This window comes from Phycodurus eques, chromosome 7 (genome assembly GCF_024500275.1).
Source record: "Phycodurus eques isolate BA_2022a chromosome 7, UOR_Pequ_1.1, whole genome shotgun sequence".
In the NCBI taxonomy this organism is placed as follows: Eukaryota; Metazoa; Chordata; class Actinopteri; order Syngnathiformes; family Syngnathidae; genus Phycodurus; species Phycodurus eques.
In genome coordinates, this window is record NC_084531.1 from 31,233,910 (window position 1) to 31,259,158 (window position 25,249).

General features: G+C 49.7%; 2 protein-coding genes and 1 non-coding gene across 10 annotated transcripts; all 3 read left to right on the forward strand.

Annotated features, from left to right (window-relative positions):
• On the forward strand, positions 1-15,492 carry atg16l1 (ATG16 autophagy related 16-like 1 (S. cerevisiae)). Of its 4 annotated transcripts, XM_061680841.1 has the most exons (20): positions 2-198; positions 1,951-2,065; positions 2,843-2,936; positions 3,005-3,110; positions 4,499-4,572; positions 4,647-4,716; positions 5,432-5,613; positions 5,700-5,765; positions 5,833-5,919; positions 6,535-6,594; positions 6,667-6,769; positions 7,298-7,403; positions 8,656-8,726; positions 10,384-10,455; positions 12,099-12,219; positions 12,293-12,398; positions 13,327-13,476; positions 13,627-13,674; positions 14,207-14,308; positions 14,881-15,492. In XM_061680841.1, exons 2-20 carry the CDS (start codon positions 1,957-1,959, stop codon positions 14,972-14,974), a joined length of 1,821 nt encoding a protein of 606 aa, XP_061536825.1. In that variant the 5' UTR covers positions 2-198; positions 1,951-1,956; the 3' UTR covers positions 14,975-15,492. The 4 variants fall into 4 exon arrangements, with proteins under 4 accessions (XP_061536822.1, XP_061536825.1, XP_061536826.1 ...); XM_061680838.1 differs by having other exon boundaries at positions 1-198; positions 6,535-6,769; XM_061680842.1 differs by lacking the exon at positions 5,700-5,765.
• On the forward strand, positions 7,443-7,715 carry LOC133405650 (small Cajal body-specific RNA 6). The gene has a single exon (XR_009768992.1). It is a non-coding gene; the product is annotated as a small Cajal body-specific RNA 6 (non-coding RNA).
• On the forward strand, positions 15,344-25,013 carry LOC133404710 (S-arrestin-like). Of its 5 annotated transcripts, XM_061680843.1 has the most exons (16): positions 15,344-15,365; positions 15,532-15,602; positions 16,228-16,288; positions 16,762-16,806; positions 17,139-17,183; positions 17,323-17,522; positions 17,597-17,656; positions 17,733-17,800; positions 17,884-18,019; positions 18,595-18,679; positions 18,742-18,814; positions 22,369-22,506; positions 22,973-23,050; positions 23,124-23,138; positions 23,211-23,263; positions 24,682-25,013. In XM_061680843.1, the coding sequence occupies exons 2-16, from the start codon at positions 15,555-15,557 to the stop codon at positions 24,873-24,875; spliced, it is 1,299 nt and encodes a 432-aa protein (XP_061536827.1). In that variant the 5' UTR covers positions 15,344-15,365; positions 15,532-15,554; the 3' UTR covers positions 24,876-25,013. The 5 variants fall into 5 exon arrangements, with proteins under 5 accessions (XP_061536827.1, XP_061536829.1, XP_061536828.1 ...); XM_061680845.1 differs by lacking the exon at positions 22,369-22,506; XM_061680844.1 differs by lacking the exon at positions 17,139-17,183.
• The last annotated feature ends 236 nt before the right edge of the window (positions 25,014-25,249 follow it).

A 25,249-nucleotide genomic window follows, 5' to 3' on the forward strand; every position in this document is an offset into this window, starting at 1 on the left:
GGGGATGAGGATGAGGACCGTGATGAAGGTGGTCGCCTGACGTCATTTCGCTGCGACGGCCCGAAAGCAAGCGCGCCTCTGCAGCCAAAATGGAGGCGAGGCGCAGCGAGCGAAGTGAACAACGTGATGTCGGTGGAGTGAAACAACGGAACACTTTGACGGGCTGAACAACGACAAACAAGTCCCCGGACGACGCAGGTAGGCTTCCGTCCGGTTGCTGACGTCCGAAGAGAGTACCGGAGGCCGCGTTGATGTTTGCGGCTACTTTAGCATGCATGCTAACATGTTGAGTCACGACTCTTTGGGCAAGCTTTGCCGCTCGATGGACAAAAGACAACCGAGTCGGCGGCGTCTTCGCCAAATCTCTCGTGTCCGTCCGCTCTCCGACGCGAGTGTGCCCCTTTTTATTTGGTGTCGTTTGTTTATTTTTGAATGGGAAACGCGTCGGCGTCAGGGTTTTTCGGCGCTTGCAACACGTGACGGAGAATCCGGAAGAATTTGGCCAAATCGGAATAGAAACAAAACAGATCAAGTTTGGACGCGGTTTGCAGCTGCCGCCGTTCTCCGAGACGGACGGACGGCCGGCCGGCCCAGGGGAATTCTCTGTTGCCGTTCGGCCGCGATGAAAACAACACGAGGCAACTTTGTCAGGCCAGGGCGTGGAACGGATGAACGGACGCTGCGGGACTGTTGCGCCTCTCATCGCTTCCAACGACGAGGCCGAGCGAGGACCGCGATTCGTCGTCCGCACCGAAAACGAGCACAACGCTGCGGTTGCCGTCCGCTCGGCGCCCTCGGAAGGAAATGACAACATCCACAGGCAAGGCCGGCGTTTTAGCTGGTGATCTAGTTCACCTTTATTGATCCAGGTAAAGCAATCGACGACAAATTGTCATTTGCGATCAGCCGAGTCCGAGAAAACGAGATCAAAGGTCATGCAAATACGTAGACCGTCCAATAGAATGACATAAGGCGTGGTATGACGTCAGCGCACGATGAATAAAAGCTTCGTACCAGGCTGAAATGTACGCTGTGCATGCGGCGGTCATGGACAGCGGGGGTGTCGAACTCATTTTTGTAGTTATGGAGGGCCGTTATGACTGTGAACCCATCGAAAACGTAATGACATGTACGCAACAAATTGATGGTGAACTAGTTTTAAAATCAGAAGCCAATAAAAAAAAAAAATTCAACTATTACATTTAGTTCAAAAAGGTGATTGGTAACATAAAATGCTTGCAATATCTCAACATTATACAAGACACCAGTTTTGGTATTTTCACAAGAAATGTGAAGTCGACGCACGTGATTTGCTTTCGCGGGCCACATAAACTGATGCTGCGGGCCGGATCTGGCCCCCGGGCCACCGGTTTGACACCGGCGATGTACAGTATCCCTGGCTGACTTTTGAAGCGAGGTGCGTTTTATTAGTTGGTTCAGAAGACGGACCGAAAGCGGCGACGGCGAGGAGCGGGCAGGCCTGCGGTCGGAAGCTTCCTGCTTTATTTCTATGGCGCTTTACCATCAGCTGGAGCTGTACAGAAAATAATAATAATAAGAAGAATAACTATCACTCAATCCAATAGTCTTGAAAAGTACCCATATTCACATTGGCAGCGAGCGGGCTTTTCTTCCCTCTTGTCGGTCGATGAGCGTGCGGCACGCGGACGTCGCCGTCACGGCGTGCGCGACGTCCCTTGAGTCGGAAAGGAAACCGGCGACCGCGAGCGTTTTCTAACAGCCGATAGTTGCGAGGATCACTTCCGTTTGTTCGTCGCTTCCTCGCGGCGTGGAATGAAAACACCGCTTGCGAGCTGATATTCTACTCTCAGCCATGCGGATGAATAATGCGACGGCGCAAAGCGTTCTCCTTTTTTGCCGAGCTTTTCCCCCACCGATGCCGGCGCGAATGAAGACGGGCGATCATAGCGCTCGCGTTTGTGCTTCCAGGCGGCCATGGCGCATCGACGGGGGGGCGCCTGCGCGTGGAAGAGACACATCTGCGAGCAGCTGAAGCTCCGAGACCGCCTGCATCGGCACGCCTTCGAGGAGATCGTCCAGCGGTGTGAGTGTCGCCGGACGGAGGGAACTTCGCCGCCGGGGCGACATTGAAGAAGATGACGATTGCCTCGCGATCGCTGAACAGCCGCTTTATCGAGAGATCGTCAAAACATTTTCCGGCGGTCGTGCCCCTCCCGCGTCTCTCTCTCTCTCTCCCTCCCTTTCTCTCTCCCTCCCTCCATCTCTCCCTCCCTCTCTCTCTCTCCTTCCCTCCTTCTACACAATAGATAGAAGGATCATGAGATGGCAGCCTAATCAATTCCTTACATTCAACTTGGTCGCTACATAGGCACAGGAAGCACGTCTTTAGGAATTGGATCTAGTCATATTGTACATCTGTGACCCGGAAATCCATCCGTACCATTCTATGCTTGCGTTGCGCCGGTAATCAAAAGTGGCCAATTGTGGAACTCACAGACGACGTCAATGGCGGTTTAAGTGACAAGTGGCAACTATTTTTGGAGACATTGTTCAGTCCTGACATTCAGTTTGATCCGTTATATCGGGCGGGTTTTATCGAGGTTCCGCTGTACGTATCTGCAATCACAACAACGTGGCTCGGTGAATAAACTCACTCGCATTTCGCTAGCGGCTCCTTCCCTCGCGTAGATGACGTGAGCGCGTTGTGGCCCTTGAGCTTCGCAATGAAATAAGCGGTTCCCAGAGGCAGAGAAAATTCCTCCATCTTTTTTTGTACTCTGAAAAACTCGAATACTCGTTTCGTAGTACAGAAAGGATTGTTCAATGAAGTCACGAAACCTTTTTTGCACGCGCGTTTCAGACAATCGTCTGCTGGAGAAGTCGGACCTGCGGGCCGTTCTGTCGGAGCGCTACCAGGCGGACAAGTACGAAGTCGCGCGAGGACACGAAGCCACGTGAGCGCGACGGTCAAACGAGCCTTCGCACGTGCGTCCGTCTCGCTGACTCTGTGTTTGGCTCGCAGGGCGGACGGCGGACGCGGCGACGCGCCGGCGCTGCAGCAGGAGATGGCCGACATGAGGATCCGCCACCAGGAGGAGCTGACGGAGCTGCACAAGAAACGAGGAGAGGTGCGTGCGCGTCTTTGCGGACATCGCGGTGACTGCGAACGCAAACGTCAGCCCGCTTGTTATTCGAGGGGACTCTGCGGCCGATCGAAAGTGCCACATCCTATCACAATGACCTGATTTTAGTTGGTCATCCTAAAATCGTTTTCACAACGCAGTTTGCTGACAAATACTTGCGCTATGTGCCTAATACTGTGAATTCCCACTGTGCAACCAGAGTTCTGGAGGCCAAAAATGACGTTTCAGAATCAGAATCCTCTTTATTTGCCAAGTATGTCTAAAAAAAAAACATACAAGGAATTTGCCTCCGGTCGTCGGAGCCGCTCGAGTACGACAACAGACGGTCAATTGACAGAGAAAAACTTTGGAGACATGAAGACATTGACAAAAAAAAAGTCACTGAGCAGTAAAGGGTTGCTAGTAATCTGGTATTGCCGGTACAAATTTTATTTGTAATTTTTTTTGGAAAATTGTGCAAAATGATGCAGAGTCCTCCAGCACTTCGAGCAGTCGGAATGACTCGTATTGCAATAGTCCGCTGCAGTGACCATTGTGCAAAGGGCGGCGAGACTTCAAGGAGTGGATGCGGTTTAAAGTGACGAGTAGCGCGATGATCTGGGACAATGTCGATTGTGCAAATGTTGCAGAGACTCCTCAGTCAGTGTGGCTACTCTGGCACGAGTGGGCAGTGTTGGTCAACACCAGATATGCAAATAGTGCAGCGTGGCGAGACGACCACAGTGAGTGCACGAGTCATGTATAATTGGCCCCGCAGAAATGGGACAACGAACTCAAGACAAAAAAAAAAAAAAAAAGGTACCGACATAGTAACTATTACAATCACCACACAGGCGTATATTCTTTCTGCACTGTGAAGAACGACCTCATATTAAGCTTAGTTGTGTTGTGACGGTCTGTGCCCTGTATCGCCGGTATGTCTGTTTTCTACTGCCCCCAGGTGGCTAAGGCGTGCTCACCAGAAACATGATGTTCATTTGATTTGAAGCAAAACGGTTTCATTCTTTACGTTCTGTTCCATTACTATGTTTTTATAAAGTAAAATATTATACAGCGCTATTTGTCTTGTTAAAAACACTGACTTATTTATAGCATTTCATTTCTACGGGGAAAAATGATTTGCGATATGTTGCTAACCGTCGGGCAGAAAGCGCTTATGTCCAAATTTGTTCAATTTAATGTTTTTCGCAAATTTGTATAGATGATATGTAAAAGCAAAGCGTGGAGAGTCTGGGCGAAATGCGAACGAATGAGTCAAATATCCGCACCCTCTCCTTTATTGTCGCCCGTTTCCTGACGAGAACGCCGGGGGTCGCAGTTGTCCCTCGCGTCGCGCAGGCGTCGTCCTTGACCGACTCCGTTTCGCCCCGCAGCTGGCCCAGACTGTGATCGAGCTCAACAACCAGATCCAGCAGAAGGACAAGGAGATCCAGAGCAACGAGGCCAAGTCGGTAGTAGCGGAAGTCGTCGGCGCGCGGGCCGGCCCGCTCGCGCCCGCTGACCGCTCGTCTCGTCTTTCAGGCTGCTGGAGTACCAGCAGCAGATGGCCGACCTGGAGGGAGACTGTCGAGATCTCAACAACTGCCTGCAGGTACCGGGACCGGGACGCTTGTCGCGCTACTAGCGAGGATCCTCAATCAAAACCCATCCTCAATTTTTCCGGCGCCGTGTAAACAACATTGACTCGAGCCGCCAATTTTAGGACTTGGACTTGCTCGGCTGAATCTGACGAAAGACTTTGCTTGACTTTGACTTGAAGTCATTTCAATGTAGTGCTCCTTTTGTTCTTCAAAATCCTCTCTATTGGATTTGGACTCTTAAGTACCACCGGTATGTTAAACATTCACATGAAATTTGATTCACATAAAACGGGATTACCTGTTGTGTGTTTGTAACAACCAACCAACTTTGCCTCGGGATGCCCTGTTAACTTAAAGGGTCCACAAGTTGGCTACCGTGTATATGGCAGAGATGAAAGTGCACGCACTCGCCTCATGTGGCTCATGCCGCTTGCCTTCCTTTCTGCCACGAAGCAACAAAACAAGCCTACTCAAATGCTTATAACCTCACTATAGTATTTTCACTCGTTATTGTCTAAAATAAACACCCGGGCTTTACATTATATTACGTCTCATGGCTTGCGCAAAACGAGCAACTCGGTGGCAGTTTAAAACAAATCTGTTGTCAACACTTTGAATTGGTTAATGTTGCATAAAAATAACACAAAGTGGGGCTAGACCAATGGTATCGATTTGCGAAGCAACCGAGAACATGTACTAGAATAATGAAATGTGTTCGTCGTGCAGGACTTGGAGCGAGCCAACCAGACTCTGAAGGACGAGTATGACGCCCTGCAGATTACCTTCAGCGCCCTGGAGGAGAAACTGAGGAAGACCACGGAGGACAACCAGGAGCTGGTCTCGCGTTGGATGGCCGAGAAGGCTCAGGAAGCCAATCGGCTCAACGCCGAGAACGAGAAGGACAGCAGGTGGGTGGAGGAGACGCCCGCCGGACGGGCGGACGGACCGAACGGCGCGGGCGTGACTCCCGTGCGCTCCTCTCGCCTCCTTCCAGACGCAGACAGGCTAAACTGCAGAAGGAGCTAGCGGACGCCGCCAAAGAACCGCTTCCCGTCGACCCGTCGGTGAACTCGCGACTAGTCCGGCGGGTGCACACGGCGCACGCGCTGACTCTTTGTTCTCCTCAGGGACGACGACATCGAAGTTCTGGCCGAGGATTCCGGGAAGGGAGGCGGCGAGACGGCGAGCGAGCGAGCGCTCGGCAGAACGGCCAGGTAACCTTTGATGGCGCTTCGCAATTTGCTCCCTCCGTGCTTGCTCCGAGATGCTGAAAAAGGAAGGAAGGAAGGAAGGAAGACGCCTTAAAAAAGGCACCAAAAAACCATGGGGGAGTTTCAGGAGGGGTCAAACATGGCTTGCAGGACAAAACCTTGCCCGCTGCGGGGTACAAGCCGACCCGCGGGATGAATTCGAAGGTGTCGTTTGGGAAATTATTATGCTCGTGTAGAAAATGGAGTGGGAATAATTCTTAACTCTTCATAAGTTGATTCCATTTTTGGCTTTCAAATACCTTTTTAAAATACAACCACAACACACAAATCTGAAGTTGTTTCGTTAAAGCATTTAAAAACAATGTCATTAAATCGAAAGATTTTCCGAATGTACTTGTTTTGCAGTCAAACAAAAGGAAAAAGTTATTGATGGTTATATGAAGGTTGCTATGTTTACAATGTTTTAAATTGCTTTTCAGTGAATAACGGAGGGTCGGTTCATCCACAAATCTGCAAATTCACAAATGTCAACCGGCAGAACTGCGGGGAATTCGTGTTTAGCGCGATCTCCATCGAATTTATTATTAGTGGTACTGTCAAAAGTGATTTGTTTTTCAGTAAGAAAATCTCCCAGCCGCCCCCTGGTGGTCTGCTGGACTCCATCTCCAACATCTTCGGGTGCGTCGACACGTTTGCGTGTTTTTGTGCGGCGGAACGATCGCATCTCTTGAGAGTCGTTGTCCTCCGCAGACGGCGAGGCGCCAACTCCTTCGGGACTTCTCCGGAAAACAGCCAGGCTCCGTCGGGGGCCTGCGTGGAGGTTCGGGTCCCGTCCACAGCGCTGCACGTTTTTGTAAGTACAATAGATGAAAGTCCACAACATAGAGACACCATGTCAAAAATATAGATTATTCTTATTTTTTTAATGTAATTGTATTCGTTTTTAGTTTATTTTATCGCTATACCTGTGTGTGTCCCTCTTGTGTGTTACACACACACACACGAGAGGGAGAGAGGCACAGGGCGCCATTGGCCCCTGGACCGCCTCTGGAGGCGATTCTGACAGCCTGCAAAGAAATTCAAGCAAAAAGTCCGAAACGTCACAAGTTGAATGGATGCAAGAATTGTGAAGATGCTAGCAAAATATCGCAAAATGTAACTTGACCAGTGAGAGGTTTTTGATTAAAATAGCTTTTGACTTGAGTCAATAGGACGTCCTAATGCTGCAAATTCAACAAATGACTAAAATAATATTATTATTATTATTATTATGAATAAAAGTCCTTGAGCTTGATTCCTGAGTATGATGCATGCGAAGCACCAAGGGAAATTAGCGTTTGTGCGCGTGCGTCAGTCATGCGCCTTGCTGGTTTTTGCGCAGGAAGCGCACGACGGCGAGGTGAACGCGGTGCGGTTCAGCCCCGGCTCGCGTCTCTTGGCCACGGGAGGGATGGACCGCAGGGTGAAGCTATGGGAGCTGGTCTCAGGTGGGTTCTGCCGACGCTTTGTCGCGCGAGTGACGAGCGGGTCGATGATGAGCAGTAAAAGGTCTGATTACCCGCAATCCCCTCCCGCCGCGCTCACGGCAGCCCGCGCCGCGCCGCCGGCTCTTCCGAGTCCCGACGTGTCGGCGCGCTCGCCGCGCTGCGCACACGAACGGGAAGCGACACGGTATCGGGAGTGTGCGTGCAGATCTCGTCAGCTCCTCGTGCTCGCTTCCAACAGCAACAAAACATTTGAGTGGAGCGTCAGGCGCGGGAGGGGCGGGGCTACTGATCTCAAGTTTTCAACCTGAGACCTTCATTCAATATGCACTACACTGGTACCTTGACTTAAGAGCAGTGTTGGGGAATAACTAATCACATGTAACTATGCAATTGTAATCCATGACATTACTGTGAGAAAATGTCATTAAATTATACTTATTTTCCAATGTACCTGAAATGGAAATTGTAACTTGTTTGTTTTTCACGTCACTTCCTTCTAAAGGCGATGCTTGTGATTGGCTCTCTCTGGTCATGTGCCATTCTGAATGCGGTTTCCTCATACGAACTGGTGGTGCAATCTGTTAGTTTGTCTGAGGAAAAGGTCCGACTCGTATTTACACTTTTGAACACAAAAGAACATTGATTTTGGAACAGTTGCATCGATATCATTTTGGAATATTTTATGGAACATTCACTAATCCGGGTTGTTTTATGAAGCAAAATGTAGCACATTTGTCATTCGGTCAACACGCGATCATGTTTTCCACATGCTGCACGCATATAATGCAACAGACACGTTTTCTATTGTGGATTGTCTCAGCGTGTCACCTGCGTTTGAAGTGGACCGGAACACATGGAATGACAATCTTGTAACTTGGGATAAACTTTTCAAACTTTGTAAATATTTATTTACAAAAAACAGAGCACCTGCAGAAAACCCACAGGAAGGCCCGATTTGAACCCGGGACCTCAACTGTGAGGCGGTTGTTCTGCGCCGCCTTCACCGCGACTTGTTTTACTCAGTTACTCGACGGAACGGAAGTCGATTGGAGACATCCCGCTTTCGGTGGAGCGGCTCGTTAATGCTACGATAAATAACGAGTGACTCACGCGACGCTCATATCTCAAGGTGCGACCGTACGAGTCAACGAACAAATTCAACTCATAAGTCAAGGCACCACTGTACTTTTGAATAAAAGCCGTCGGCCGTTGAAAGCAGTTAATTGACGACCGTGTGTGTGTGCGCCCGCAGGTCGCTGTGAGCCGAAAGGAGCTTTGACCGGCAGCAACGCCGGCATCACCAGCATCGAGTTCGACAGCGCTGTAAGGCTCTGACACTTTTTTTTTGCCCATCAAAAAGCCTTTCAGCTTTTATTCCGTGTCCTTGATATTCATGTACTAGTATGCTCGTTCTTAGTGGAGCAACTTCGGCATACTCGTTGGACAGCCACGTATTACTAGTGAGGCAAAACTGCACAAGTTGCCGACTGCATGCTACATGTACAACATTATAAAATTCTGCTAGTTAGCATCTAGCGCTTCACTAGTAGTACGAGTAAGGGGTCGACGTGAACTAGTGCACGCTTTTGCCTCACTGGAGTTGTCCTAGTGTGCAGAAATGGCATATAGCAGTGGAAAAAATGTTTCTGGGTCATTCCACAATTGGGGAACATTTTCTTTACCCCCATGAAATGAAAAATAAAACAATCTCAAAATAGGGAAACATGCGCTTGTTGTGTAAACAAATGATAGTTGACTCGGGAGATTCCAAAATATTCAAAGCGGAACTCAACCCAAGATGTCAAAACTGATATTTTAAAAGTGATTATCTTCTTTACCGGCTAGCTACAGTATTCTTATATCAAGGATTTATGCTAAAAAAAAAAAAAAAAAAAAGATTGAAAATGTTGCATCTATTTGCTTACATGCGTTGCTCGGGTGCCCACATAACGGCCGGCGCAGGCACAGCATCCGTCGCCCTCTGCAATTTGTCAGCCACGCAGTTCAGTGGGGCGCCCTCTTCTGGCGCTTCCACGTCACTTGTGCTTATTCTGTTGAGTTGTCATTCCACCAATGCATTGTTCATCAGAGTACCATGTTTTGGGGTTTAATACCCCCTTAAAATACAAAATAGACCTCTAGCACCCCCTGAAATGTTTTTTTTTTTTTTTTGTTCACCTCTGGTCTCTCCTGCTTGATGATTTTTGGTATGATTTTGTTGCTGCGTCTGGAAATTGTGGAACCTTTAGTTTTATCACAGACACATTTGAAGTAGTGGTTATGACGCTCTGAAGTTGTTTTTCAAGAAAACACGCACAATAATATGCACATTTTGAACACGGGACTTGGACTTTATTGTCATTCAGGCGTGCGCACGTGTATACAAAACACAATTTCCTTGCATTTGGCTCAGTGTAGCGCTTAGAATATACATTTAAAAAATGTAACACATCAAATAAAAATGCATGGGTATGTAGTCTATGTAAAAAATTAAAAAACAAACTGCAGTCATGTACAGCATAATGTGCAGAATACAACTAGTGCAATTTAGTGAGAGTCACAAGTTGTAATGTCCTTCTTTGCAATTTAGCAGTCTGAGCCACAAAGTTATAAGTTCAATTACAATTATACTCCAATAATAGTTTAAAAAAACAGTTAAATGCAAATGTATTCTACTAAATACAACTGAACTGTACTTAAAAAAATGACACGACTGTACTGTACAAGCTGTATGCAGAGCTACAAGCTTCATTCTAATATTGATTGTTTGTTTTTCATGTATTACATGTTGTAAATTTGATTTGTATTGAAATCAGTGACGTCTTTTGCATCCCGCAAGAACGAACCCGCGTAGAATCCCCGATTTACTAGTTGTGACCAAAGCATACTCGTACATGATGGACCTTAAACTGGATGTCAAGTATGTGGAATAACTAACTGCATTTCATCTGAATCGGTGTTTGTGTGCGTGCGCGTGCAGGGTTCGTACCTGTTGGCCGCCTCCAACGACTTTGCCAGCCGCATCTGGACTTTGGACGACTACAGACTGAGGGTCAGTCGCTGATGAACACAAACGAGACTCGTTAGCATCTAGTGTGAAAGCGATGATGTTTAGACCGGCCATTTGAGAGTTGATACTTTTTATCACGAAGGCGCTCCTTGCGACAAATCATCTCTTTTTAGAGGGGGTCCAACACACACACACACACAAAAAAACAACAACAAACTGAACATATGAAACGACACGACGCATTCATACAACTACATCTCCTATGTATACATATTATATCATACATATGCCCGTTCCAAACAACAGCAAGCAAAAAATCTTAAGAAAATACAGACAACGGACTTCTTAGATTTTTAAATGATTGTTTATGGACAATGCACACACTCCAGAGTTTCATGATTTGAGTTCTTCACCACCGTAAAAGACCATTTTCCATTTTTCCATAGCGCTTGTCCTCTTTACAGTCTGACTGGTTGCCAGGAAATACAAATAGGCATCCACAATGGCATTAAAGTAATATTTTTCAAAAAAAAAAAAAAAAAAAGAGCGTCAGCTTCACAAAAACCAAAACCCAAAAAACTGCAAATAGGCAACTTCGCATTCGCAAATTGCAACTACGTACTTTTGTATTAGGCAGACCTTTGGCACTGTTCTGTGACATTTTTCGGGACTTGCAGAGAGTACAGAAATGGGGAGTTTTATTTTTTTCCGTGAAAAACGGAGGCTAGGTGTCCCCGCCCCCCACCACCGCAAAAAATAATCAGCAAATAGGCCAGGAAAGGCTGCAATGTAAAAATAGTTTGGAGAATGTTGTCGGAAGCGTCCGGTGTCGGCGAGGGTCCGCGATGAGAAGTAAAAGGTCTGAACTGGGACGAGCCCCCCCCGAGGCCCGAGCCCCGCGGCTGCCGTGGTGGCTCTCGCCAGCGCCCTCAGTCGTGTCGGAGTGCCGCCTCGCCGGTGCAGGATCCGCCGGCACCCCGGATGTGACGTCACGGGCGACCCGCAAGAGAGGGCGCCGAGGGGTGCCGGGCCGGGGGGGTCCCAGCCCGAGTCGTGATCTCGCTCTTCGGCTGAGACCGAAGCAGCTGGCGTGCCGAACGGGTTTGGACACGGGATGTTGCCAAAGGCCAAATTAGATGCCGTTGGTGTGGCCTGCTGTAATTATGGTGATGACGCAACTCAAATTGACTGCTCGCACCTTTGTGTTGTTTTTCTTTCTTTTATAATTTGCGCTGACTTCTCAGTGCAAACGTGAGAAAGGGGCGCTGTATGGTAGATGGTGAAGTCAACTGACTTCACAATAAGCGGGACTTTGGCAGACAATTGTTCAAAAAAGAGGCTTCTCGCTGTTTATCGCTATTCAGCATTGAAGTTTACTGAGCAGCATATCAGTCTGTCTTTTACTGCCCCCCGGTGGCCAGGGTGTGCCCAACAGGAGGAGCCGCGCATTTGCCATCAAATTGTGCGGCAAAAAGTTTCATTCTAGTTAATCGTGTCAGTGTCATAAAGCAGACGATTACGGAGTGCTCGGTTTCCTCCTTTTCTGACACACGACGTTTCTCGGGAGTGGGGGGTGGAACACATTCATGGCATTTCCATTCGTTGCCACTGGAAAAGATGATGCTCGCCGTTTGTAAAAATTCCGAGTTGTCCTCGACGGTGTTCGGCGCTCGCCTTTTCCGCAGCACACGCTGACCGGACACAGCGGGAAGGTCCTCTCGGCGCGCTTCCTGCTGGACAACGCTCGCATCGTCTCGGGAAGCTACGACCGAACCCTCAAACTGTGGGACCTCCGCAGCAAAGTCTGTACGTCGCCGCCCGCCTGGAGGCCCCGCGGAACTCCGACCCACCGCCGACCGCGCCTTTTTCTTTGTGGCAGGCATGAAGACGGTGTTCACGGGCTCCAGCTGCAACGACATCGTGTGCACCGAGCAGTGCGTGATGAGCGGACACTTCGACAAGAAAGTCCGCTTCTGGGACATCAGGTCAGTGAGCTGCGTCCGCGTGGGGAAACTTACTTTTTGTTTTGCGGCGTCCCCGCTGACGTGCCCAGCTTACGCGAGGGCTGTCCAAACCTTTGCCGCTGAGGGCCACATATGGAAAAATGGCAGGAAGTGTGTGTGTGTGTGTGTGTGTGTGTTTCACCTTGCAAAATATAAAACCGAGTCAATATGCTGTCGGTCAACAAATACACAATAGTTAAACACATTTTAAGGACAAAAACAGTCCATCTTAGTTTGGTCATAACCGTGACGCAAAATAAATAAAATAGTACTAGTGTCATTTCTAAATTGCATGATACGTTGTAACGTAACAAAACTGCAACGAGGAGCTGAGAAAACGATGGCTTCAATTTATTTTGGGAGAAATGCCGAAGCGTTTGGGAAGCGGAATTGTGTTGCGTTCAGGCCCATTTCCTTGTCAATGACTTCTTCAACATAAGCTTTCGCACGCGCTAAGAATACTTTTCCGGCGTTTAAGCTTACGAAAACAGTATATAAAGCATCCTATAATTGGGTTTGCGACGGTATTCAACTGTATGTGGAGTTTCTAACGTACCTGCGGATGAAATGGCGGCTTGCCGTCATCGTCGCCGAGATGTACGCGAGGATGGGCGTGGCGTGGCGTGGCGTGGCGTGGCGCTGGAGGCTCACACTATTTTCGCACTCTTTATTTCATTTTTGTATTCTGTCTCTTTTTCTTACACCTACGTCCTCTCTCTGTATCAACCCGCTTCTTCCTTTCCTTTCTTTTTATGGTTTGATGAAAGTGATAAAGTACTAGTCAGTAAAATGAAGATGCCCGAGTTGGGCATACGGGGATCACCCAGAAAAGCTGGCCGGGGAGAGGCAAGTCCGAGCTTCCCCGCTCAAGAGGATGGACGGGGACACAAGACGCTTGTTTTTGTTTCAGGGCTGAGAGCAACGTGCGGGAGCTGGAGCTTTTGGGCCGGGTGACGTCTTTGGACCTGAACCACGACCGCACCGAGCTGCTCGCCTGCTCCAGAGACGACCTGCTCAAGATCGTCGACCTGCGCGCAAACGCCGTCAGACAGACCCTCAGGTCCGTGTTCGATGCCCGCGCAAAGTGTGACGTGACGCGCCGACGGCTCTCGATAAGAAGCGCCTTGACGTGCCGCGACTCGACTCGACGTAACGAGACTGCGTGTTCGGCGACGCGACGCAAGGCTCACTCTTGTCTTGTCACCTTCAGCGCTCAAGGCTTCAAGTGCGGCGCCGACTGGACCCGAGTGACCTTCAGGTGGGTTGGCTCTGAAAGGATGTAAATAAATAATACATAAAGAAATGGTGACAAATTGCAAGCTGTCATGGATGTTCGCTTCTACGGTGGACCCCCACATCACATCGTTCCGCACCCACGGATTCACCTATTGGCAATTAATATTTTCTTTTACATTTTTTTGTGTTGGGGGGGCAAAAACCTCAAAAACGCTTAGAAGCATTATATCCTCGCTTATTCAAGAAGTTTTGCAGTTAAAACCTGTTTTTTTCTAACGCACTCCTGCTGACGTCAATCACCCGCTGAGTTTCTCTTTTTGCGGTCGGGCCGGGTCCGTATCCCCGGCGAATAGCGCGGGTCCTCTATAAATGTTCAAACCCCATAGAGGGTTTTTCCGTCGACGTGCGGTACTCAAGGTCACGGCTTTCGGCCGCGTCGCTCGTTGCTCGGCGGCCAGAAAGACGCGCAGAGACGTCCGATCCGAACGCGCGCTTTAGCACAGGCTAACTTGTATGGGAACAAATAGTAGGAAGATGTTTTGTTTTCTTTTTAGTCCCGATGGAAACTATGTGGCCGGCGGCTCGGCTGACGGAGCGCTGTACATCTGGAACGTTCTGACGGGGAAGGTGGACAGAACGCTGGACCGGAATCACAAGTAAGACGTCACAGTTGAGGCCCCGCCCATTGCGACGTCTCCTGACTCGAGTGTGCGAAGTGTGCTCGTGCTACGATCGCTTGTAACTTTCAATTGCAATGTATTTGCAATTCATCTTTAAGAACTGTTCTTGGTTTTTAAGCATTTATTTTGGCACAGATAAGACATGTTATTGATGAAGTCCATGTTTTACATGTTCCTAAATTGTAGGGCAGAGTTAAAGGCCCTGTAATGTAAATTCAGAGATTTGTTTCTAAACATGTTATACAGTTGTAACCGTGTGTTTACATGCACTTTTTTTTTTTTTTTTTTTTTTTTTTCTTCCCCCCCCCTCACTATCCGACATGAAATCAGACGAAAGTGTTCCCGTTTTAAGTCAGTTAGGATTCCGAAAATGACACAAGCGGTTCGCAGTAAGAGGAAAACCTCTTTTGTTTTCGACGATCACTGCGGCCTACTACCCTACTGTATTTGTCCGTCAGTCAAGATGGCGGCCCTCGTGTCGCCCGGCGGTATTTGTGGCCGCGCTGCCCGCCGTGTGAGGTTTGCCAACTGGTTGTCGTCTCCCGCAGCTCGGCCATCAACGCCGTGTCGTGGTCGCCGTCGGGCGCGTACGTGAGCAGTGTGGAGAAGGGCAGCAAGGCCATCCTGTGGTCCGACGTGTGACGGGAGGACCGGACCGGACGGGACGCCGCGCCGCGTCTCGCCTTCACATGGGTGCCACGCGCGCACTTTTTTATAAATAACTGTCGGCAGCGTGCCCGAATGCGACGGGCTCGGCCGTGACCTCGGCGTACAGAACGGAACTCTCCGTGTGTTTCCTGCGACTTGCCGTCAATGTTCACTTGTCGACACGCTCTTGACTTCGTACACACGCAAAGCCAATAAAGACGTCCGAGCTCGGCTCCGCTCGCTTCCTCGGCTTCAGCGAGAAGGAAGAAAGTTCAAGTGTGGAGATGTGTGTGCGGGTTTCATAAGCAGCTTAATGCGTTTGTATAAATCCAGCTGGCTCGGGCGGTTCATCACTCTTCATCATCATCATCATCATCATCATCAGGTGTGTCATTCAGCTCCGTTGTAATTCGATCACTCTCTTGTAAGGATTTTATTTAATGAAATGGACCTTGTTTTTTGTTGCGCGGATGTTTTTTCGTGCGTTCATAATAAAAGTCATCCCTGCGTGAGACTTTTTATTTATTTATTCCCCCCCCCCCCCAAAAAAGAGTGTCTTGCAGGTGCGCTCGGCATGAGTCCCAAACGGGTCGTGTTCAAGAAAGTCTCCCGAGACAAGTCGGTAAGTTGTTGTCATGGCAACGAGTTGACTCCTGCGTGCGTTTCCGCGGTCCGCTCCGCGGCTTACGCGCACTATGACTCGCGCGCGACTCGCATGAACTACTTGACAGGTGGCCGCCATCTTTGTGGAGTTTCCCCCCCAAAACACAATGCGCACTTAAAACGCCGCGAAAATCCTCCGGGACAAACCAAGCGACAGCTGGCGTGCGTTCTTGGCAAGAAGGTCCCACGTGCGCTTTTTCTCGATACTTTTCGGAGCAAGCGATGCCGTTTGAAAGTCGCGCTCATTTGGATCCGGGAACCTTGGAAATGTCGGCCCGTCAAGCGTATTGGTGGATATTTGTAACGGAAACGTGCAGTCCGATCAGAGAAGGGCTTCCCAAGTAGGAAATGAATTCGAAGGCTCCGAAGCAAGTTTTTTGGGAAGGGCTTTCTGGATGAGATTTTCTGAAGGCGCCGTCACACAAAACGGTCCCCGTTGTCTTAAGTTCTTGCTGTGTCGGTCGGAGTGCAAATTCCCAGCAGACTTTGAACAGGGTGTCAAGTCTTGTCCCGTTACTAGGAGATGCGCGCACCCGTGTACGTTCCCTCTGCCACGTGACCTCCATGTTAGCATGTCGCCGTAGGTGACCGTCTACCTGCCCAGCAGAGACTTCGTGGACCACTGCGACCACGTGGATCCAGTGGGTGAGTGCTGCTCTCTCTCTCGCCTTTCCGAAAGGAGCGCTGCTGCGGCTCGAGCTCTGAGCAGGACGAGGAGAGTCATGGGATCTGCAGATTCCGATCAGATCGTGGAGCACAGAGTCCAAAGCGAAGACGGCGACGGAGCGTGTGGGCGTTACGCTGCACACAAATGGAATAAGTCAGCCCCGAGTGTCAACGCTATCGAGGCCCGCTGAAAAACTCTTCTCATTCAGCATTGCTAAGTTTGTAGTCCTTTTAGTTTTCTGTACTTGTTGCGCTTTGTCTGTAAATGCTTTTGATGATGTGAAGCAAGCGCATCGAAATGCATTCGCAGACGACAAATGGCCGACACGAAGCTCCTCGGCTCCCTGAAACGGTTTGCTGGCAGCAGGAGTTGAGCAACTCTGTGTTCATGTGTCACGACCCGTAACACGTCGTAATCGACGTGTCGTGTCGTGTCGTTTGTTGTCTTTCAGACGGCGTGATTGTCGTCGACCCTTCGCAGCTGAGAGCAAAACGAGGTCAGTGGCGGAAGGAGACGCCGACCGTGCGGCAAATGTCCAAAAAGAAACAACTGTGGTTGTTCTGAGTCAACCGGGGCACGGTAACCCGCAGAGGTTGAATCGATGCAACTGGACTCTTCGTGTTTGTTGAATTAGTTTGTTTTGTTGTCGAACACTGAAAAAAATGACTGGCGGTTATGCAATCTGGCTAATGAGAGTCTTTATCCTCTACAACAAATATTGCAGCATCTTACGGTGGTAGTCGAAGTTTATTCATTTTGTTCATGTCTGTACGAATGCATTATACTGCCTCCTGGTGCTTATCTGCGATTGGCTGACGACCGGTTCAGGGTGTACCGGCGCCGGCGCGCCCGCGACCCGCGTGAGCATAAGCGGTACGGAAAATGAATGAAGTTTTGCTTATTTAAAAACAATGTTGTTTTTTTTTTGGGCGGGGGGTTGTGGTGCGCAAAATTGCCGTTCGTCTACTGGAAGGTGTGTTGCCCCAAATTGTCGTCCGTTTTGTCGTTTCAGTCTACGTGATGTTGTCGTGCACCTTCCAATACGGCCGTCAAGATGTGGATGTGATGGGCGTGGCCTTCAGGCGCGACCTGTTCGTGGTGACCCGTCAGGTTTTCCCGGAGCTACAGGACAAGGAGCAGCTGACGCACAGCAAAATTCAGGAAAAGTTGCTGAGAAAACTGGACCGCAACGCCTTCCCTTTCTTCCTGGAGGTCAGCCTTGAGCTTGAGCGCCCCCTACGGGAGGGACATGAAGTCATCTGTGCTGCGATTGGATTTTTTTGCAGTTTCCAGACAACCTGCCCAACTCGGTCACGCTGCAGCCTGGACCGTCAGACGTTGGAAAGGTCGCCGCCTACGCTCCAAATCGAGTTGAAGCTCGTGCTAACGTGCTAACGTCCGTACTTGTACGTTTGGGTGCAGAAATGTGCCGTGGAGTTCGAGGTGAAAGTTTTCTGTGCAGACTGTCGAGGCGACAAAATGGACAAAGAGTGAGTGTCTTTGTGTTTTATTTTTTTGTCTGACTTCTTTGTGGCTTGGCTTCCTTTTATCTGACTCGTCTGTGTCTTTGCAGGAGTTCGGTTCGTCTTAGCGTTCGGAAGATCCAGTACAGTCCACGGGACGTTGAGGCGTCACCGGTCGCAGACGCCACGTTTGACTTCCTGATGTCGGACAAACCTCTTCACGTCAAACTGAGTCTGCCCAAAGAGGTCAACCGGACAACTGCCCCCCCCCCGGCCCTTTTTATCAGCGGAAAACCCCGCCTACTCAGGATTTTCTATTTTTTGGCTGACAAAATACTGTCTCCAGTATGTACAGGAGAGGAAATAATAATTTGATCCCTCACTGATTTTGTAAGACATGAACCGTCTATAATTTTAACAGGGAGCGACAGAATACCCAAAAGAATATCTCGAAAATCACACAAAACAAAAGATTCCAATTATTTGGCAATTCATTGGGGGGGGGGAACCTGAAAACCTGATAAGGGCTCGCAGTTTTCCATGGCATCGCGCCGGCAGATGATGCGACTGTCTTTTCTCGACCCGACGATCCATTCCGGTCGGGTTTGGCCACGTTGCTCGGTGTGGGGTGGGCCGAATGATTCTTTAAAAACTCCTTACGTGTGTACCGTGGATAGATGTAGTCTCGGACAAGAATAGTGTTAGACACGGTCGGGGCCGTCCATGTAAATCATTGACAGCATGCCTGCGGACTCGTTTTTTTTCTCGCTCAGTCTGAGCGCCGATCCCGCTAAAATCCCGATTTCCCCGTTTGTCTGCAGACGTTCTACCACGGCGAGCCGGTCCAGGCCGACGTGGAGATCACAAACGGGTCCAACAGGAACGTGAAGGACATCAGCTTGTCAGGTAGAACGCGTGCGCCGCCGCTTTGTCGCTCGCGGGTTCGCCACCTTCCGTTGTCTCCGCAGTGGCGCAGGTGACCAACGTCATCCTCTACTCCAACGACAAGTACGTCAAGTCCGTGGCCAAAGAGGAAACGTGGTGAGAGACCAAAAACACGACAGACTGACTTCTTAGACGGTCCCGCCCAGACACCTTAAGTGGTACCTTGACTCTCCGGTTGAATTTGTTCCCCTCGCCAAGCTCGTCATTTCATTTACTCATTCATGAAATGAATGAATGAATGAAATAAACTAAAATGAAATGTCATTAATCCATGAGCCCCCCCTCGAAAAAACATAATTTCTTTTGAATTTTGTTTTTAATCAAGAAAATAGCGCCATTCTAATAAAAGAGAATTTTATTAGAATAGAGCTCCATCCATCCATCTTCCTCTGCTTATCCGAGGTCGGGTCGCGTGCGGGGGGAGGGAGGGGGGCAGCCTCAGCAGGGAAGCCCAGGCTTCCCTCTCCCCAGCCACTTCCTTCAGCTCTTCCGAGGGGATCCTGAGGCGTTCCCAGGCCAGCTGGGAGACAAAGTCTCTCCAGCGTGTCCTGGGCCGTCCCCAACCCGATCTCTAAGGGAGAGCTGCTCCTTCACCACAACGGACCGATACAAAGTCCGCATCACTGCAGACGCCGCACCGATCCGCTTGTCGCTCTCCCGTTCCATTCTTCCCTCGCTCGTCAACGAGACCCCAAGATACTTGAACTCCTCCACTTGGGGCAGGATCTCATCCCTGACCCGGAGAGGGCACGCCACCCTTTTCCGACTGAAGACCACGGTCTCAGATTTGGAGGTGCCGATTCTCATCCCAGCCGCTTCACACTCTGCCTATGAACCGCTCCAGTGAGAATTGGAGATCACTGCTTGATGAAGCCAACAGAACCACATCATCTGCAAAAAGCAGAGATGCAATACTGAGGCCACCAAACCGGACCCCCTCTACGCTTCGGCTGTGCCTAGAAATTCTGTCCAGAAAAAGTTATGAACACAATCGGTGACAAATGGCAGCCTTGGCGGAGCCCAATCCTCACTGGAAACGAGTCCGACTTACTGCCGGGTATGGGGACCAAACTCTGGCATCGGTCCGATAATCCCAAAGCACCCCCCACAGGACTCCCCGGTGGACACGTTCAAACGCCTTCTCCATGTCCACAAAACACATGTACACTGGTTGGGCGAACTCCCACGTGGACTCCGGCGAGGGTGTAGAGCCGGTCCACTGTTCCACGGCCAGGACGAAAACCACACTGCTCCTCCTGAATCTGAGATTTGACTTCCTGACGGACCCTCCTCTCCGGCACCCCTGAATAGACCTTACCGGGGAGGCTGAGGAGTGTGATCCCCCTGTAGGTGATCCCCCTGTAGGGGGACCACACCCTCCAGTCCCCCTTCTTAAAAAGGGGGACCACCACCCCAGTCTGCCAATCCAGAGGCACTGTCCCCGATGTCCACGCGATGTCGCAGAGGCGAGTCAACCAGGACAGCCCCACAACTTCCAGAGCCTCGAGGAACTCCGGGCGAATCTCATCCACCCCCGGGGCCTTGCCACCGAGGAGCTTTTTAACCACCTCGGTGACCTCGACCCCAGAGATAGGAGAGCCCGCCTCAGAGAACCCACACTCTGCTTCCTCATGGGAAGGCGTGCCGGTGGAATTGAGGAGGTCTTCGAAGTATTCTTCCCACCGACTCACAACGTCCCGAGTCGAGCTTAGCGGTGCCCCTTTCCCACTATACACAGTGTTGACGGTGCACTGCTTCCCCCTTCCGAGACGGTGGACCAGAATTTCCTCGAAGCCGTTCGGAAATCGTTCTCCATGGCTTCACCAATCTCCTCCCACGTCTGGGTTTTTGCTTCAGCGACCACCAAAGTTGCATTCCGCTTGGCCAGCCGGTACCCATCCGCTGCCTCAGGAGTCCCACGGGCCAAAAAGGCCCGATAGAACTCCTTCAGCTTGACGGCATCCCTCACAGCTGGTGTCCACCAACGGGTTCGGGGCTTGCCGGCACGACCACCTTACGGCCAAAGCTCCGGTCAGCTGCCTCAGCAATGGAGGAGCGGAACATGGTCCACTCGGACTCAATGTCCCCCGCCTTCCCCAAGACGGTCTGTCGGAGGAGAGATTTGAAACTCCTTCTGACGGGGGATTCTGCCAGACGTTCCCAGCAGACCCTCACAATACGTTTGGGCCGGTATCTTCCCCCACCCTCGGAGCCAACTCACCACCGGGTGGTGATCGGTTGACAGCTCCGCGCCTCTCTTGACCCGAGTGTCCAAGACATGCGGCCGCAAGTCCGATGACACGACCACAAAGTCGATCGTCAAACTGCGACCTAGGGTGTCCTGGTGCCAAGTGCACGTGTGGACACCCTTATGTCCTTATGACGTGGTGTTCATTACGGACAATCCGTGGTGAGCACAGAAGTCCAATAACAGGACACCACTCTGGTTCTGATCGAGGGGGGCCGTTCCTCGCAATCACCGTGTTCACCGTGGGACAGCGGCAGGTCTCACTGTCATTGCCCACGTGAGCATTGAAGTCCCCCAGCAGAACGATGGAGTCCCCAGCGGGAGCGCTCTCCAGCACCCCCTCCAAGGACTCCAAAAAGGGTGGGTCCTCTGAACTGCTGTTTGGTGCCTAGGCACAAACCACACTCGGGACCCGTCCCCCCACCCGAATGCGGAGGCAGGCTACCCTCTCGTCCACCGGGGTGAACCCCGACGTACGGGCGCCGAGCCGGGGAGCAATAAGTATACCCGCGCCTGCTCGGCGCCTCTCACCGTGGGCGACTCCAGAGTTGAAGAGAATCCAACCCCTCTCGAGAGGACCCGGTACCAGGGCCCGAGCCGTGCGTGGAGGTGAGTGCGACTATGTCTAGTCGGAACTTCTCGACCTCGCACACCGGCTCGAGCTCCTTCCCTGCCACAGAGGTGACATTCCACGTCCCTAGAGCCAGCTTCTGTAGCCGGGGATCAGATCGCCAAGGTCCCTCCCTTCGGCCACCGCCCAGCACGCACTGCACCCGACCCCTTTGGCCCCTCCCACAGGAAGGGGGACCCACGTTACCCTTTCGGGCTGTGCCCGGCCGGTCTCCATGGGTGCAGGCCCAGCCACCGGGCGCTCTCCTTCGAGCCCCGCCTCCAGGCCTGGCTCAAGAGGGGGGCCCCGGTGACCCCCATCTGGGCAAGGGAAAACGATTATAAGAATTTTTCTCGTCATAGGGGTCTTTGTAAAGAGCTCAACTGTTTTTTTAGTGTAATTTTGAGGTGCAACAATTAATCGACAACTAATTGATTATCAAATTCATAAACTATTTTGATAATCGTTTCAAGAGGTAAGTGTCAGTATCGGTACCAGCATAAATAAAAGTACCAGTAAAATAATTGTTCATTTCAATGTTAGAGGTGCAACAATTAATCGACAACTATTTTGATCATCGATTAATCGTTTTGCGCCATTGTTGAACTTAAAATTTTCCAAATTGGCAGAATTTCAGCCTCTCAACAGTGAATATTCTCCAATTTATGTCGTGCTCCATGAAAGCAGAGTGATTATTTTGGGTGTTTTGTCAAAATAAAACATCAGATTTTAATTTGGAAAACACTACATTGTTGTAAGGTGCGCGCGCGCGTGTGTGTATCGTGTGGTCAGTGACGGCGCGGCGTCGGGTTCGAGCTTGGCAAAGTCGTACGCCTTGTACCCGCGTCTGGAGCACAACAAGGAACGTCGAGGACTGGCTCTGGACGGGAGCCTCAAGCACCGAGACACCAACCTGGCCTCTTCCAGCATGTGAGAACGTCGTTCACATTAGCCTGTGAATCTTGTCATTCTGGCAGGACGGCAGCTGTTCCGTTTGTCTTCGACGACGTTTCGGGAGCGGGCTTCGTCAGCTCGCGCGACGAGGCCTGTTTCGGGCACACTTGTGCTCGCTTAATGCTAACTCAAAATGGCAATCGCGTGCTAGCGATTAGCAGCAATAGTAGCCTTAAAGCAGCGGCTATTTGAACACAACAACACGTGTGGACGGATTATACCACAATTGTCACCGGCATATTTTTTTAATCCTCAGCGAAGAAACGACTCATCTTATCGTAACTGAAAGTAGTTGTGACTTCCTCATTTGGGTCTGGATGTTATAGAAGCTGAATGAGTGGAGTACAAGTCAAGTGTGCGTATCTCTGCGTTCCGTGTGGTTCACCTTTTCATTGGCAAAATGAATGAAATCAAATCCACTTGAAGTTTGCCGCGTGCGCAGGGTGAAGCGGGAGGTGTTGAAGGAGCTCCAAGGCATGTTGGTGTCTTACAAGCTGCTGCTCAAGATGACGGCTGCAGGGTAACTTTCATTTTGCTCGCTTCCTTTCCTCCTTCCACCGCACAACCCTTTTTCCTTTCTTTGCCGCACGCAGACCTCTGGGATCCAGGTACGCACGCACGCGCGCGCACAATTGAACAATTATATCTGTGTGTGGACGTGCACGTTTTCTCCACTGCAGCGAGGTGTGTGTGGAGCTTCCTTTCAGATTGATGCATCCTAAACCCGAAGCGGGTACGTGCTGTCATCTCCCATCACCATGACAACCACTGACATTGCGTGCGTGTTAATCTGATTACATATTGCGCTGTCGGCGTGAGGTCATATAGGTCAGTGATGTGATTAAGGCGTCTTTGTCCTGTAAGAAATGCTGACTCATCACTAAATCACCTTTGAAAGTCTTTGAGAAATATTTGACAATCGAATCCAAATAAATATGATTTTTCCAAAATGATCGCGCCGACTGAAGCGATATGTCTCGTCGTCGTCGTCGTCGTCTCGAATTGCGCCGGTTCTTATTGGACGAGAGCAGGCCGACGTGTTCCGAGTCCAATGCGGCGGTTTATTTTTCTGGGGCCAGACCGGTATGGATTTGTTTTAGGCCGATTCTGATATTTGGCAGGACAAAATTCCAAACACTGATGAATCTAAAAAATATACAATGATATACAAGAGTAAAGATGTTTTGTCCATTTGTATATGTCTAAGTTTACAACAGGGGAAAAAAAAAAAAAAAAAAAAAAAAAAATGGATTTACTTTTTTTTGTCATTACTTCATCTTGTTTTAACGTGTAAAATTAAAATGTAAAAAAATACATTTTGCAATCGTAATTTAACCCACAAGTGCTCATGTACGAAATAAATTGACAAAGACGCAAACGAATGACATTTTCCCTTAAATTATTGTTTGTTTTAAGTTTTATAAATGTCAAATGTTATTTTATCAGCAAAACATTATTTTTTTTTTCAATTTTAGTTTGAACCTCGGAAGGCCGTTAAGATTGTGAAAATCATTTAAATGCATCATCACCTCATTTGTATTCCACAGACACAATGAATTAATTGCCCCTGCATTATGTTACCATATATGTTTAACAAGACCTCTGCTATTAAATGCGGAAGGTCACGTGAGTCTTGTTCAAAAAAGACATTGCAGACGTTTAAAATTCCTTGGAGGTTTTGTGAAGGCGTTCGAGCGGGGAGGAAGCGCGTCGACCCGTTTTGCCCAATGCGGAAGGAGTTGCTTGCGCGTGTGCTGGGCTGACTTTGAAATGTGAAGTCACGGAAAATAGGGACAACGTCATGTAAATGCGATCGTTCAATTGATGCTCAAAGGGGGTTCGGTGGGGAAAAGATGCGAGTCATGTCTGTAAAAATGACACGTTTTCTGCCAAATTGAAAAGAAGAAACTCATTTAGCAAGAAACGCACTTGATGCTTTAATGGGCCACAAGAAATGATGCGGTGGGCCAGATCTGGTCCCGGGGCAACAAGTTTGACACCAGCTCTAAAATGTTCCGTCTTTTCTTTTGTTTTTGCTTTCGTCCAAAGAAACACAGTGAGTTGCGTTCATTTCACTTCTTCTCTCGTACATTTCCCACAAGTAGGATTTATTTCTCTTCATGCCATCGCCGTCTCGATTGTTGTTTTCAGCGAGTCTGACGACATCACCTTCGAGGATTTCAAACGTTCTTTCCTTCGCGGCGTCATCGGGGACGGGGACGACGACGACGACGACCAGGACGACGTCTGAACTCCGCAGAGAACGACCTTTACGACCACCGCGCGACCGTAGGCTACAGTTAACAATAGCGCGACATAATAGTGAAAAGACGGCAAAAAGGTAATTGCCTGTCGTCACGGGGAACAGAAAACCGGGTCCAAATAAAGTAAACCGATCTGCAAAGGCTGAAATGCTATTACGTAGAAGTTCACACACTGTGTTTGAATATTTCCCTCCCAGTAAAAGAAAAATGCTGACATGATTTTATTGGAGTTTTTATTTGGTTTTTCCAAGCCGACGAAATCGACATGGTCACCCAGAAGCTGCTAAATGCGCGCTGGCCAGCGTCCAATCGAGAGCATTCGAGAGCGCTCGTCGTTACCGTGGCGACGTCAAGTTTTACGTTGACGGTTTTCGTGGCATTTTCCAACGCGAAGGTTATCGATCGATCCCTCCGATTCCGTCAAGCGTTTAAACGTTGGCATTTTCCCGCGAAGG

What these genes read in the sequence shown, in the direction of transcription:
- atg16l1 (XM_061680838.1), top strand. Translation starts at nt 1,957, where the DNA reads ATGGCGCATCGACGGGGGGGCGCCTGCGCGTGGAAGAGACACATCTGC. An exon ending in ATCCAGAGCAACGAGGCCAA is followed by an intron (nt 4,573 to 4,646) that starts GTCGGTAGTAGC and finishes CTCGTCTTTCAG; the next exon opens with GCTGCTGGAGTACCAGCAGC. An exon ending in ATCTCAACAACTGCCTGCAG is followed by an intron (nt 4,717 to 5,431) that starts GTACCGGGACCG and finishes TTCGTCGTGCAG; the next exon opens with GACTTGGAGCGAGCCAACCA.
- LOC133404710 (XM_061680843.1), top strand. Translation starts at nt 15,555, where the DNA reads ATGAGTCCCAAACGGGTCGTGTTCAAGAAAGTCTCCCGAGACAAGTCG. An exon ending in CGACCACGTGGATCCAGTGG is followed by an intron (nt 16,289 to 16,761) that starts GTGAGTGCTGCT and finishes GTTGTCTTTCAG; the next exon opens with ACGGCGTGATTGTCGTCGAC. An exon ending in GACCGTCAGACGTTGGAAAG is followed by an intron (nt 17,657 to 17,732) that starts GTCGCCGCCTAC and finishes GTTTGGGTGCAG; the next exon opens with AAATGTGCCGTGGAGTTCGA.